The 14,113-nt window shown below is 42.2% G+C and overlaps 1 protein-coding gene across 1 annotated transcript; it reads left to right on the plus strand.

Moving 5' to 3' along the window:
- Positions 1-51: 51 nt before the first annotated feature.
- On the plus strand, positions 52-13,515 carry REXO4 (REX4 homolog, 3'-5' exonuclease). Its single transcript, XM_033137430.1, has 9 exons — positions 52-154; positions 2,682-2,945; positions 4,012-4,367; positions 5,726-5,875; positions 6,915-7,108; positions 7,800-7,888; positions 8,602-8,676; positions 12,105-12,179; positions 13,349-13,515. The coding sequence occupies exons 2-9, from the start codon at positions 2,721-2,723 to the stop codon at positions 13,439-13,441; spliced, it is 1,257 nt and encodes a 418-aa protein (XP_032993321.1). The 5' UTR covers positions 52-154; positions 2,682-2,720; the 3' UTR covers positions 13,442-13,515.
- The last annotated feature ends 598 nt before the right edge of the window (positions 13,516-14,113 follow it).

Here is a 14,113-nt window from a genome sequence, read left to right on the forward strand (position 1 = left end):
CCTACCGGCGCTTTCCTTTGAGCTCACCCACTTCCGGTTGGCGTCAGGCTTGGGGCTCGTTGATTCTTCGGCAGGAGGCGCGTTGCAGGAGTCGGAGCGCATCGTTGCCACGTGCTGAACCCCGCGAGCTTCAGAGCCGGAGCCCGAGCGCTGGGTAAGTGGAGGGTCGAAGCACCGTGGAGTTAAGTGATCTTTGTGCACGCTGCCCTACCTGAAAGATTATAATTATCATCTTTATTATGAGTCATCTGGGAGAACTGAAGTTGTAAGACGCAGGACGATTTGGGCAGGGAGGGGGCTATTCCTTTAAACACTAGTGCGTACTATATAGCTATTAGGACGCCCCCTAAGTGATGCTTGTTGTTGTTGTTCAGTCGTTCAGTCGTGTCCGACTCTTCGTGACCCCATGGACCAGAGCAGTGTTTTTCAACCTTTTTTGGGCAAGGGCACACTTGTTTCATGAAAAAAATAACGAGGCACACCAGCATTAGAAAATGTTAAAAAATTAAACTCTGTGCCTATATTGACTATATATAAAGTAATTTTTCAATTTTCCCCACGGCACACCAGGCAACATCTAGTGTACCGCGGAACAGTGGTTGAAAAACACTGGACCAGAGCACGCCAGGCACCCCTATCCTCCACTGCCTCCCGCAGTTTGGCCAAACTCATGCCAGTCGCTTCGAGTGATGCTAGTTGCCTCCTAATGCTCTGGACTTCAGCTGTTGAGTCGGGACCCACTAGGTGGCTTTCAGCCTGATCCAGGATGGGATACCTCTTTTAATGCATGCATTTCATGTGCAGAAGCAGCTCCCGTGTGCAATCTTTTCAGTGCTGTGCCACATAATCTATTACAGTATTAATTGAATTTGTTTGTCACTTTATCTAGCCCAGGGCAGTCAAAAGAAACTTATAACCAACCAGGATCTAGCACAGTGTTTTTCAACCACTGTTCCGCGGCACACTAGTGTGCCGCGAGATGTTGCCTGGTGTGCCGTGGGAAAAATTGAAAAATTACTTTATATATAGTCAATATAGGCACAGAGTTAATTTTTTTAACATTTTTTAACATTTTCTAATGGTGGTGTGCCGCGTGATTTTTTTCATGAAACAAGTGTGCCTTTGCCCAAAAAAGGTTGAAAAACACTGATCTAGCAGAGCTATTGAGAAATGCTCTCTTCCTCGCACCCTTGCCGCCATGTGAACTAGATGTTTAGTTTTTAAGATTACAGGGAGTAGAGTTTGGAGGCAGTAATGCTTCTGAATAGCAATTGCTGGGACCTCAGGAGGAGACGTGCTTCTGCTTGTGAGCTTTAGGGCGTATGGTTGGTCACTGTGAGACTAGACCCCCCCTCCCCTATGTTTTTAGTGGTTCATGATTTTATCTGTAAGCCACCTTGAGTCCCATCAGAGAAAAGGACATGGTATAAATAAATAAATTAATAATAATAATAATAATATAGGTGGGCATTCGGCTTGATCTAGCAGGACTCTTATGTTCATATTCAAGATGCCAAGTTTCATATGCAGTGGAACCTCAGTTCCCGAGTGCCTCTGCTGTTCTCAAACGCCAAAAACCTGGAAGTAAGTGCTTCCGTTTTCGAATGTTTTTCAGAACCCGAACGTGCAACACGGCTTCCACTGAGTGCAAGAAGCTGTTGCAACCAATGGGAGGCCACGCCTAAGTTTTTGAATGTTTCGGAAGTCGAAACTATGCGGTTGCGCCACTCATCTTGCTTTCAAGCCTAGGGAGCCAGCATTTGTCCACAGATAGCTTTCTGGGTCATTTGGCCAGCATGACTAAACTACTTCTGGTGCAACGGGACACCGTGACAGAAGGCAGAGCGCACAGAAATGCCATTTACCTTCCCGTCGCAGCAGTACCTATTTATCTACTTGTACTGGCATGCTTTCGAACTGCTAGGTTGGCAGGAGATGGGACAGAGCAACAAGAGCTCACCCTGTTGTGGGGATTCGAACTACCAACCTTCTGACTGGAAAGCTCAAGAGGCTCAGTGGTTTAGACCACAGCACCACCTGCTGTTTCACATATACAGCTACCTGGGCCTTCCCTCAGTGAATTCCTTGCCATATGAGTATATCATTTGATATTTGTAGAGGGTTGGGTCTGCTTTGTCTCCTTTTGCTTCCAAAATTGGTTTGAGGGAATCCAAGCAGGACTGTTAGGGTTCTGGAATTTGTAGCCTATGAAGAAACATCTTAGCCTTTCCCCACAGGCTTTTCAGAGAAAAATGTAATTAAAAAATCCTTAGACTTCTTAGAACTAGAGGTGCCACTTCTGTGCATGCATGCGCGGTGGTAGACTGCTTCTGCTCATGCTCGTGCCACGGAGATGTTCCGGTACTTCTGGGTTTGCCGCGGCTGTAAACCGAAGATTCCGTAATCTGGATCTTACGCAACACGAGGTACCACTGTACATCACTGTCTTATTGCTCTGGCAGTTCTTTTTAAAGACAGATCTTACGTTGTTTTGAAATGTGTAATTGATGAGCAAAGGGGTATCAGGCTTTTGGTTTATTTTAGTGATTATATGACCATGTAGAGTGCCTTTTGGACCATGGGGGGGATGAATTAATTAAATACATAAGTTTGTGTTGTTATTATTGTGGAGTGCCTAAATTTGTTCTACATGGGTTATAAAGTTTGACTTTTTGTTTCAGAAATGGTTGTGGTGAGAGGTCAGTGACTGTCATGTCAGGATGGCAAAAATTAGAACCAAAGAATCAAAAGCCCTAGCAGGCAACTCCACAAGTATACCAGAACATTTAAAAAAACAACACAGGAAGGAGAAGAAGAAAACATTGTTTTGGAAAAAGAAAATCAAAGGGGCAAGGAAGAAATTACAAAAGGATTCCAAAGCCATGGCAGATATGCCTCCGAAAAATCCCCAGGAAGTTTCGTGCAACTGGAAGGCCTTGCAGGAGGTACGACTGGACAATGGTTCTCTGTTTTCTATCTGTGAGCCTTTATCTTCTAGAGCAGGATGGTCCAACATGCACCCTAGAGGCTGTTTTTGGTGGTCCTCCAGCTCCCCATCCTCTACCTCAGTTGGAGCAGCACAGCCAAGCTGGCAGACATGGTGGCAAATGTGTGTGCTGTTCCTCCTCCTCCACTGCTGCAGGAGCTCTGTGTGGTGAACACAGGCCACCACTTGGACCTGCTTGGAGCATGACTGCGTCCCCAGAGAAGTGTGGGGTGTCTTTGTGTATCTTGTCTCTCTGTATTTCAGTGTGTGGAATACTGTATTCCAGTATGGAATACTTTGCTTTCTTTCTTTTCTTTTCTTTTGCAATACAGAGAAGTTTGAGCTTTCGGATGCACCAGTTGGTGGGGGAGAGAAAGGAATTATGGTGCAGAGAAGTGTGGGGTGGGTGTCGGTCTGTGAACAAGCGTTTTCAGACATGAACGTCATAAAGTCCAAAACTTGAAACAACTTAGCAGACAATTCACTCGAGAGTTGCCTGCGGATGCCAACAACCAACCTCAAGGCAGACATCGATCCAAATTGTGATGAATTCTATACCCCAGACATCCATTTTATGTCTGCGTTGTTAACGAACGTGCATGCACCTGTTTGTGCATTAGATCTGTTTAATAAATAAATATTTTAAATCCGCTAATTGTGTATTTAATTAAATAATATTGAGTATATTGCAAACACATTAATTTACATTATGGAAATTTAATTCATCGTGCAGCCCCCAGATTCTGTGTTGAAGTATGCTTGCAGCCCATTTGGTCCGAGACATTGCGCCACCCTGTTCCAGAGGATATGGCAAGAGCAGCGTGTCTTGGATGTGAAAGTCCTATGTTAAACCCTCACTTGGTCTTCTGTAGTTATTGTTAGCCACCCTGGTGGAGATTACAATGTGGTTGTTGAGGGGTGAGAGTGTTATGTGGCCCAGATGGGAATCTGCATGGGCTGGAGTCTCTGGTTGCCGACACCAAATTGGAATTGCACTGATTTGTGCTTCTTGGTTTGTTTTTCAGCTTCTGAAACCAAAGGCTGCCGTTCTGGATTCCACTCTTACTACCCCCAGCACATATTCCAAGGGTAAAAACAAGGCCACAGAGGGAAGAGCTGCCCTCAAAATGTCAAAAGAAAACAGAAGTGAGAGGATGCTGGCATCCAAGCCTCCAGAAAAGGCCGAGAAGAATCAGGCTGAACTTTTGGCTCATCCAGTTTCTGCAAGCTCTGAAAAGCCTGTACATGGGAAGAACTCGCACCAGGCCCAGGAGGATAGAAAAGAGCCCAAGGGAGGCCATAGAAGGGGCAATGTTGAGAGGAAATACGGGGACATTAAACAGAAAAGAAGGAAAGCAGAAGAAGAAGTGGAACCAGCAGAGTAAGTCTTTTTCAGCCTTGTGCTTAATGATCTTTAGGCAGAGCTGGTAAAAGAGCTCAGGTTTCTCAGCACCAGCTGCAGGTGTATGGGCCCCTAGTTTCTTCATGCAGCACATAGTTAAACAGCGGAACTCCCTCCCACAGGAGGCAGTGATGGCCCCCAACATAATGACATTAGAAGAGGATTAGCCTTCTCCATGAATTTGTCTATCAATGGCTGCTAGTCAGGATGGCTATGCTCTTGTCTCCACATTTGGAGGCAGTAATGCTTCCAAATACAAGTTGCTGGAAATCACAGAAGGGGAGAGATGCCCCTGTGCTCAGATCCTGCTCGCAGGAGTCCCACAGGCTTCTGGTTAGCCACTGTGAGAACAGGATCCTGAGCTAGATTAGCCATTGGTCGTCTTATCTTCCTATGTAGGAGCTTAGCAACAGACAGAAGCAAAATAAATTCACTTGTAACCACTTGTGAAACTACCTTCTGCATATTTCAGGTGGAGGTTGGGTGTGTTTAAATTTGCAGACCAGATGGATAGCAACTCTTTAAGACAGAGCAGTCCCACTGAGGTCAACATCTGATTTGCAGTGTTGAAAATTTTATGGGCATGTTCATCAAACATGTTTACATAGAATCTGTGCTGCACGGACTGATTCTTTTACCAATCACACTTTTTACAGGCACAATGGACATCCCATTCAGATATGATCCATTCCCTCCCCTTGTTTTCCATACCACAAATAATTTTATACACTTCTATCATGTTGCTTCTTACTCGCCTCATCTCTAAACTTAAAAAGCCCCCAAATGTTGTAACCTATCCATGTAAGGAAGTTGCCTTATTAAATCTGAGTTACTTCAAGAAGATGCATCACATTTATAGTCAAAACAAAATAAAATAAAAAATTCCTTTCAGTAGTAGCACCTTAGAGACCAACTAAGTTTGTTCTTGGTATGAGGTATCTGAAGAAGTGTGCATGCACATGAAAGCTCATACCAAGAACAAACGTAGTTGGTCTCTAAGGTGCTACTACTGGAAGGAATTTTTTATTTCATTTTGATTTGACTATGGCAGACCAACACGGCTACCTACCTGTAACTGGAACTATGGAAGGCATCACATTTATAGCTTACACTTCTTCAAGGAAACTTGGGGAGGCATACAAAGGATTATGCCATTCCTATTCTCACAACAACCTTAAAAGGTGGGCAAGGCTAAGTGATAAAGAGTGGCCCAAATGAGCTCCTCGGCTAAATGGAGACATGAATCACCACCCATCTCCATTGCAGCTGCCTGACTCTTTTGCTTGGTTAATACTTTGTGCATTTTTTGGTCACCTATCTTTTGCTTTCCCTTCTAGTATCTGGTTTGATGATGTTGATCCTGATGACATTGAGGCAGCCTTGGGTCCAGAAGCAGCAAAAATTGCCCGGAAAAATCTGGGCATCCCAGAAGTCAGACCCCAGCAGTTGGCAGAAGAAACACTGGTTAAAGAAAAGGCTTTTGAAGGGTAAATGTTTCTCAGTAAAGCTGATACTTAATAGCACGTGCCTTTGAACTGTTGCAGCAATATTAATTGAACATTAAACTGCCTTTGAATTGATGGGTAAATGGATTCATTAAATACATCTTCGTTTTATTAAAAGAAAATTCAACAGAGGAGCAGTATGAGGCATTCAAAGAGCTTATAGTTTAACAGGGAAAATTCTGATTCTCACTGTTAAAAGAAAAAAACCAGCGTCTTCAATATTTTCTGCTTTGTGCCTGTTAACAGTTAATATGCTGGAACTAAAATAGCCTGGGAATGAAAATGTACGCACACACAAACACCAGCATGCTCTTAGCACACAGCACCACCATTTGAAAATTTGTCCTTGTCAGTTTCTTGAAGTAGCACCCTACAAATTCTTTCAGTATCTCATTATTACAAGCCTGTCCACTAGTAAAAGAGGACTTATTAAGAGGTTTAACTTTTAAGTTAGTATTGATTCCTATGAAAAGATTGGCAAATTAAATATGGCAAATAACGCATAGGAAAATTGACTAGCAAAATAACTTTTCACAAGGTTTGAAGCATAAAGACTCTTGCAACTCTCTCTTCAGCTTTATCATGCACATGGCTTAAAATGAAAACAGAGGAAACGCCCCCCCCCCCAACTATAAAACATTTTGGTAAAACATAAACTGTGCATTGCCTTCTATACATATGGTTGTCTGGTACAGGAATTTACTACATTATTTGGATATTGTTTTAGATGTAATGTCTTCTGTGTAGCGTGGGATATTTAATGTGTGTACGATGCACCCACTCAATTAATTGGCTTCCCCTAACTAAAGCTTTCGTTAATCAGTTTTCCAGTCAGACTGATTTAACACTGCAGATGCTTAACTGTGCAGCCTATTTTATGTTGGGAATAAGCTCTCTCCAGTTAGGGCCAAGTTCTGGGCAAAGAGCTCTTTAAATCCTTTCCCCAGAAATGTTTATGTCCTACGGAGACAGCTGGTGAACAGCTGGTTTACATAATAATAAGGCTCTCTCCTTTTGGCAGCCTAACCAAAGCTGTGGCCATGGACTGTGAAATGGTGGGCGTGGGACCCACAGGCAAAGACAGCATTGTGGCCCGTGTGTCCATTGTGAACCTCTTTGGCAAGTGTGTTTACGACAAGTATGTCAAGGCAATGGAAAAAGTGACAGACTACAGGACCGCCGTCAGTGGAATTCGGCCTGAAAACCTAAAGACAGGTTGGTGCTCTGGGTGTACTGATTTCATATTATGACTGTAAGGAGCTGTATTTTATTGAGTCAGGCCATGTCTGTACTATACATTTAGAGCACCATTCTATGACTTTGAACAGTCATGGCTCCCCCCTCCCCCACAAAAAATAAATAAATCTTGGGAAGTGCAGTTTGTGCAAGCTGGTGACAATTGTTAGGAGAGTCCCTGTTCCCCTCCCAGAGCTGCAATTCCCAGAGTTCCCTGGGAAGAGGGATTGTTTAAACCACTTTGGGAATTGTAGTTCTGCAAGGGAATCAGCATACTGTAATAGAACGGTAGAGTTGGAAGGGACCACGAAATGCCTGTTATTTTCAAAAAGGCCCAGATTGTCCCCCTCCCTATCAATTGTTGCTGTTGATGATGGGTTCTGATGAGATTTCATTCTGGTGTAAACTCTGACCCATTGCTCCATATTTATTAATATTGAAGAAGATGGTGGTGTAAGCAATCTTTATACTTCACTCAGTCACAGTTATGGTTAGTTATGGGTTTTTCTTCTGATTGATTTGTACATTGTGCTGACTTTTTACAGCTATGTTCTCAAAAATCAATATACATATATTAAAAGAAAGAAAGGCCCTTGTGTGGTGTGTTTCTGTGGACTCCTGTTGTGCTTTTGCTGAGAACATTTTCCTCTGTGTTTCTTTGGTTGTTCAGGTGAGGATTTTAAAATCGTTCAGGAGGAAGTGGCCAGCATCCTAAAAGGAAGGGTCCTTGTTGGTCATGCTCTTCACAATGACTTAAAGGTATGGAGCCCTTAACTTTGTTTATTATTTTGTATTGATTTTTTGATATATTTCTGTTTCTATGCTGCCCTTCCTCAGCAGGTCACAATAAGGCAGTTTACAATAAAAAATACAAAAAATATACAGCATAGTAAAAAACAAAAATAATAATCCCTCCTCCACAGTATTTAATATTCCACCTTTTTCTCCAAAAAGCTCAAGGTGGCGTACTTAGTTCTCCTCATTTAATCCCTACAACAAACCTGTGGAGTAGGTTAGGCTGAGAGGGGCAGCGACTAGCCCAAGATCACAGCCATAAGCTTCATGGCCAACTGGTGATTTGAACCCTGGTATCCCAGGTCATAGTCTGACATGCTACCACTGCACCACACTGGCTCATTGTCTTCTGACCCTTGCGTTTCATTGTTGGTATTCAGAGACTTGCAGCCAGTCTGGTTTTTCATCTGCTTCTCCCACCCTGAACTCAACCAGAGAGGCCCCGCTTCCTCTCCTCTTGAGGTCTCCCACTCTTGAGATGTCCTATGCTGGGCTGTGATTGTTCTCTTGTCAGCTGAAGTTTGAATTGCAGTTTGCAAGCCCAGTTGCTTCTCACTCAGGTTACCTGTTCACGTTTCAAGTGTGTGTGCTACTCCAATGTCTCGATTAATCAATTACTGCATGATTTTCAGCACCGTGAGCAATGTTCACAGTGGAAACCTTTTGACCATTTTCAGATCTTGTTCCTTGACCACCCCAAGAAGAAAATCCGGGATACACAAAGATACAAGCCTTTTAAACAAGAGGTCAAGGTAGGAACTGAGAGACATCCCCCCTCCCCCATCTCAAATCAACACTCTACATTGGGGTTGGGAACCTCCGTCCTGTGGGCCGGTCTTGGCCCAATAAGGGGTGCCACCTGTAAATCCTGATGAGTGGGGGAGGGGGAGGGCTCAATCTTGCTGAGTGCTGCTTCCTGTGTGCATTCCCTGCACACATTGTGCTGGTGAAGCAGACTCCTCCTCTCATTACCGCAGGCCAACTTGGGCAGCTGAGCATGATTGCCCACCTATTATTCACAGAGCACATGTTTGACAGTGCATGGGCCTGCCACCTGTCAAAAGCTGGCTTTCAGTGTGGGGGTGAGATAAAGATCTGGCCCGCTGGGCCAAAAAAGGTTCCCCTCTCCTTTAAATTGAAAAGTATGGAGGCTACTAGAACTTGGGGGCATTGATCATTCCACTGCCATTTACCTTCTGGACAAGTTTCATTGGTCTGGCAGCTCTACTTGTGCAAATCTTCTGGTCCAAATGCCAGCTGTCATTTCACTCCCAGCTTCTTGATGGGAAATCCCACTGCTTCATCTTCTCTCTCCCCCCCCCCTTTTTATTTACATTCTTTATAGTCACACTTTCACCCAGGGACATTGAATAGGTTACAAAAAGTCATTCAGTAGGAGGTCTAACAATAGCATGCGTTAAAAGCACACTACTACTATTGGCTATACACGACAGTATATACTTCTGTCCCTACTCATTTATCCTAAGGGTTTTCCCCCCTCTTTCCTCTCCCCCCTTCTCCCTCCCATTTAGCCCCCCACCCCAAATGTTCTCTCTTCAGATCTTTAACCATGTGCACAGATTATTCATTCTAATTTGGATGTTTGGGTTGGCTTCCCCCTGTTGCTATCCAATTCCTATAGCTTGTCTATTTATTCAAAATCTTTTGACATTTGTTTTCCCATGTATCTTCCGGCACTACCTGTTCAAATATCTCAAGATTGTACATATTCAAGAACATATTCATTCCATTTTCCCATTGTTAATTTATCCTTTTCTTTCCATCCTGATGCAATAACAAGTATACCAGCTAAAATCATAATTTTATACAAATCTTGCTCATTTCTTTCTATTTTACTATTCCCCAATATTCCAGAGATAAGCATTTCTCTATTGACTTCTATCTTAACATGAAATAAATCAGAAATAACCCTTATAATCTTTTGCCAATATTCCTTCACAAAAATACACTCCCACCACATGTGTGCATATACACCTAACTCTTGACCGCAGTGCCAACACTTAGGACTCAATCCTTTAACTATATATGCAATTGCGCCGGGGGTCTATATCATTTCAATAGAAATTTCCTACTTAATTCTTTATATTTGTCCATTTTAATTTTATCTATTCTATTCATCATCTCTTGGACCATATTCAAATGAAACAGCCCTTCCTGCTCCCATTTATTCTGAATTATCCTTATCATCCTTTCCTTATTTCTTAACATTAATTTATATACCATGCCTGCTTTCCCTTTCTCTGTTATTTGTCTTTTGTTGAGAATTTCATCAATTACTGACCCCGACCTAATCATATCCTCTATTTTTGCGGATTCTATGAATTTATATAGCCCTTGCACTTTCAACTAATGTTGTTTTCCTGCTTTCTCCAAGAGGCTGTTTTTTGTCCTTAACTTCCAGGCTTCATCTTCTCAATCCAGGAACACCAGGGACTCGCAGAATTTGGGGGACAAGTGTTTAATTAATTTGTATTTAAATGAGAATCAGTAAAAATGTCTTGTATTCCACTACTTTCGGACCAAACATCTGGAAATTTTTTATAATTGGAATATATAATTGGTGGTATAATAATAATAATAATAATAATAATAATAATAATTTGGAATGATTTGACTGGATTTTTCATTAATTGGAGGATTTTAATGAAAATGAATAAAAATTATTTACAAAAAAAGAGAGAGAGAATCAGGACTTGGAAGATAAACCACTACCGTGTTTACCCGAAAATAAGACACATAATTTTTTTTCCTCAAGGAAACACACTATGGCTTATTTTCGGGGGATGTCTTATTTTAACCGCTCTGCGTCGGTACGCTGCATAGCCACACCTACCCAGGCTGTCCTAAGGGAGGTGCCACATCACTATGTCTTATTTTCAGGGTATGGCTTATATTGCGCAAATGCATAGAAATCCTGCTACGGCTTATTTTATGGGTATGTCTTATTTTCGGGGAAACACGGTAATTGGATTTTTCTTAGCGGCAGCATGTGGTTATAGCCACATTCAGGAAGGACTTGAAACGCTTGGTACAAAAGAGTATGGCATATTGGACTTATGGAAAAATTGACTTATTACCATACTCTTTTTTTGCAGAGTATTGCCCAAAGTTTTACAGCTTGTGGGGGGGGGGATTGCCAAAAATCGCTCACACGCAGCATCCATGCTGACAATCGCCGGCAGCTGACAATCACCCACTTGCCACGGTGACAGCCAATTGCAAACAGACCCTTCCCCAGCAAAAAAATCTCTTTACCCAACTGAGAAAAGCTATCCACTGGCAATCGTGCACATCCCAGAACAGTAGCCGTCAGTTGCGGCAGTGACAGCCAATCCACAGCAGTGTTTGCTGCAGAAACCAATCACCAATCCAATTAGAGAAGCAGTAGCCAATCCAAAGCAGCTCTTCTAGCAACCAATAATTGTCGCTGACATGCTCCTGCTTGCAGCTGCAGCCAATCGCCCTTCCACCCCATTCACTATCCATGCATAAGACGAGGCACGTTTCTGAACATAATTTTAGAGTAAAACCTTGTCTTATACATGGAAAAGTACAGTAATTGACAAATGGACAGAATTAAGATAGGCAAGAGGAACAAAGCACAAATATACTTTGTGGGAGAAGTATGGAGCTTTATTTCATTTACAAATTCTCCAGAAAATCAAAGACCACTTCCAAAGGTTTATACTAACTTGTGGATCATTTAATAAGAGTGAGTTTTACAGATGTGTAAAATGTGTTATAAGTAGTGGTGTATGTACAGGAATATAGGTTTTCATAATGTATTTGGTAGGATCTCTGGGAAATGTAAACAAACAAACAAACAGGGAATACCTCCCAAGCTGTAGCATGGGAACCCCCTACCTGAAGTGGACTCCTGCATTTCACGGTAGCAAGTAAAAAGGCATTGTCCAGCTGTGTGCTTTGTAGGTTTTATTTAACAGAAATAAGGGAGATTTGTGCATCATCCATTAATGCAAATGGTCAAGACCAAAGCAGATCAACTTTGTGGTAATCTTGGATCCCTTGAGCTTTCTCAACAATTAAACCTGTCAGGATTTGTTAGTGTAGTAGGCCAAGTTGTTGGTGGCCTCACAGCAACACAAAGAAATCAAGCACAGTTCTTCCTCTTCAAACCATGATTTCTTCTTTCATATAGAGTGGGAGGCCATCTCTGAAGCTGCTCTGTGAGAAACTGCTGAATGTGAAGGTGCAAGCTTTGGAACACAGTTCAGTAGGTATTCTTTCATTAGGTTCTGGTTGCAAGTGATGTATTATCCCTGGCTCAGAAAGGAAATAATAGGGAAATGTATTCTATTTTACTGGGGAGCTGGCTCTTGTTTAACCCTGGGCTATCTCCTAATTGGTTATATTTCTTCTTCTTTTTCTAAGAAATTACAACTTTTAATAAATTATTATTGGTACACTGGCCATCACTTCTTAACACTGCTAAACCCCTCCTATCTAACCCACTTTACATAGCTTTACCAAAATGGAACATCTTACGTTTCTAGTTTATTTTTTTGCTAAAATGCAGAAAACTGATCATGTTAACTTTTTTCTTCCTTAGTAGTGTCACAGACTTCACAGTGCAGTTCCAGGCATGTATACTTAGCAGTAAACCCCCATGTCCACTCAGATGTAAGGCTGATTGGGATCAATGTATTTTACACCCAGGAAATTGCATATAGGATTGCAGCTTCAGTGTCCCAACAGTTTTCTATGCCATTTTCACAAATGATGTGTTTGAATCTTAAAATAAAGATGAGTTCACACATGTCCTTGTCACATATTGACTGATATTTTGCATATATAACACAGCCATCAAAAACCAACGCCTCAGAGAGGGCTTTTATATGATCTCAAAGACTATGCTTTTTAATGGGGAGGACCATAGCTCAGTGGTAGAGCATCTTATTTGAATATAGAAGGGTCCAGGTATAATCCCATGCAGGACTAAGAAAATGTTCTTTGTCTGAAACCCTGGAGAACCTCCTGAGCTAGATGGGCCAATGGTGTGACTCAATATAAGGCGGCTTCTTGTGTTCCTATTAAGTTTTTTATATTTCTGTCCCACCTTTCTTTTTCAAATGAAAAGAAATGAAAGTAGTTAATGCAAGCCTTATGAAATGCTTTTTGTCCTCATGTTATGTGGCTGGTTGCTGGTAGAATGTGCAATGCACCAGCCTTCCAAATCAGGGGAAGGATTATAATTTAGTCATTTAAGATGCCCATTGTTGTTTGTAGAAATGTGAGAGTAATTGGGGAACAACCAGGAGTTACATCATTCCTGCAGTCAGGTCACTTGGCAAGATTTCACCCTGTTGATTCCATCACTTGACACAGTCAACTAATTCAGTGTGTCCTAAACTTGTTACTCATTTCTCTCTCTCTCTCTCTCAGATTCAGGATGCCCAAGCAGCCATGAGGCTGTACATGATGGCGAGGAAGCAGTGGGAAGCCTCGCTCAAAGAAAAATCAAAGACCAAGAAATAATAAATCTAAGTATCTCTGGATATGTCCTGCTCGCTGTACTGCCTAGCACTGACTGAGTAAAAATATCAGTTGTCAAGCTGGCCTTTCCCCTTGGACTCTTTTGTTTGCCCTTGGTCAGCTACCATACAGAAATTACTCCCAAGTTATTCAGTTATGAAACCCTTCTATTTGCTTCTGCAACTGGCAGCTTCCCGGAGCCTCTCTCTCATAAGCTTGGGACACAGTGAAACACAATGATTTCCTTACCTGCAACAGTTAACTGTGTTCTGGTTGCCTTCAAATTTGCTATTTGATATACCATTCAAGGATAGCACAAGCCCAAGAACCAAACTAGTGCATCACCTGCCACTCCGAGGAAGTCTATGATTTCTCTCCATAAATGCTCTGAGAAGAGAGAAACAGCTGCCTCTACCCATAACCCCGCTTTTGAAGATATTGTGCTTGTTTGCACATAGAGCTGACTGTACTATCATATTGATAGTATATGAACATTTCACCAACTCTACATACCATTGAGCTCCTGTTGAGATAAATCAGGTTCGTGCTTTCAAACAGGCTGTTGAAATACAACTTGTTCCCCCCTAAAGTGAAACATGATCCAGACAAAATGTTGATATGGCTTATGTACCAGCAGATGGGAACCAGCAGGGCCCAGGGCATTGTTGCTGGACA

This window comes from Lacerta agilis, chromosome Z, assembly GCF_009819535.1.
Source record: "Lacerta agilis isolate rLacAgi1 chromosome Z, rLacAgi1.pri, whole genome shotgun sequence".
Taxonomy (NCBI): Eukaryota; Metazoa; Chordata; class Lepidosauria; order Squamata; family Lacertidae; genus Lacerta; species Lacerta agilis.

What these genes read in the sequence shown, in the direction of transcription:
- REXO4 (XM_033137430.1), top strand. Translation starts at nt 2,721, where the DNA reads ATGGCAAAAATTAGAACCAAAGAATCAAAAGCCCTAGCAGGCAACTCC. An exon ending in GCCTGAAAACCTAAAGACAG is followed by an intron (nt 7,109 to 7,799) that starts GTTGGTGCTCTG and finishes TTGGTTGTTCAG; the next exon opens with GTGAGGATTTTAAAATCGTT. An exon ending in AAGCTTTGGAACACAGTTCA is followed by an intron (nt 12,180 to 13,348) that starts GTAGGTATTCTT and finishes TCTCTCTCTCAG; the next exon opens with ATTCAGGATGCCCAAGCAGC.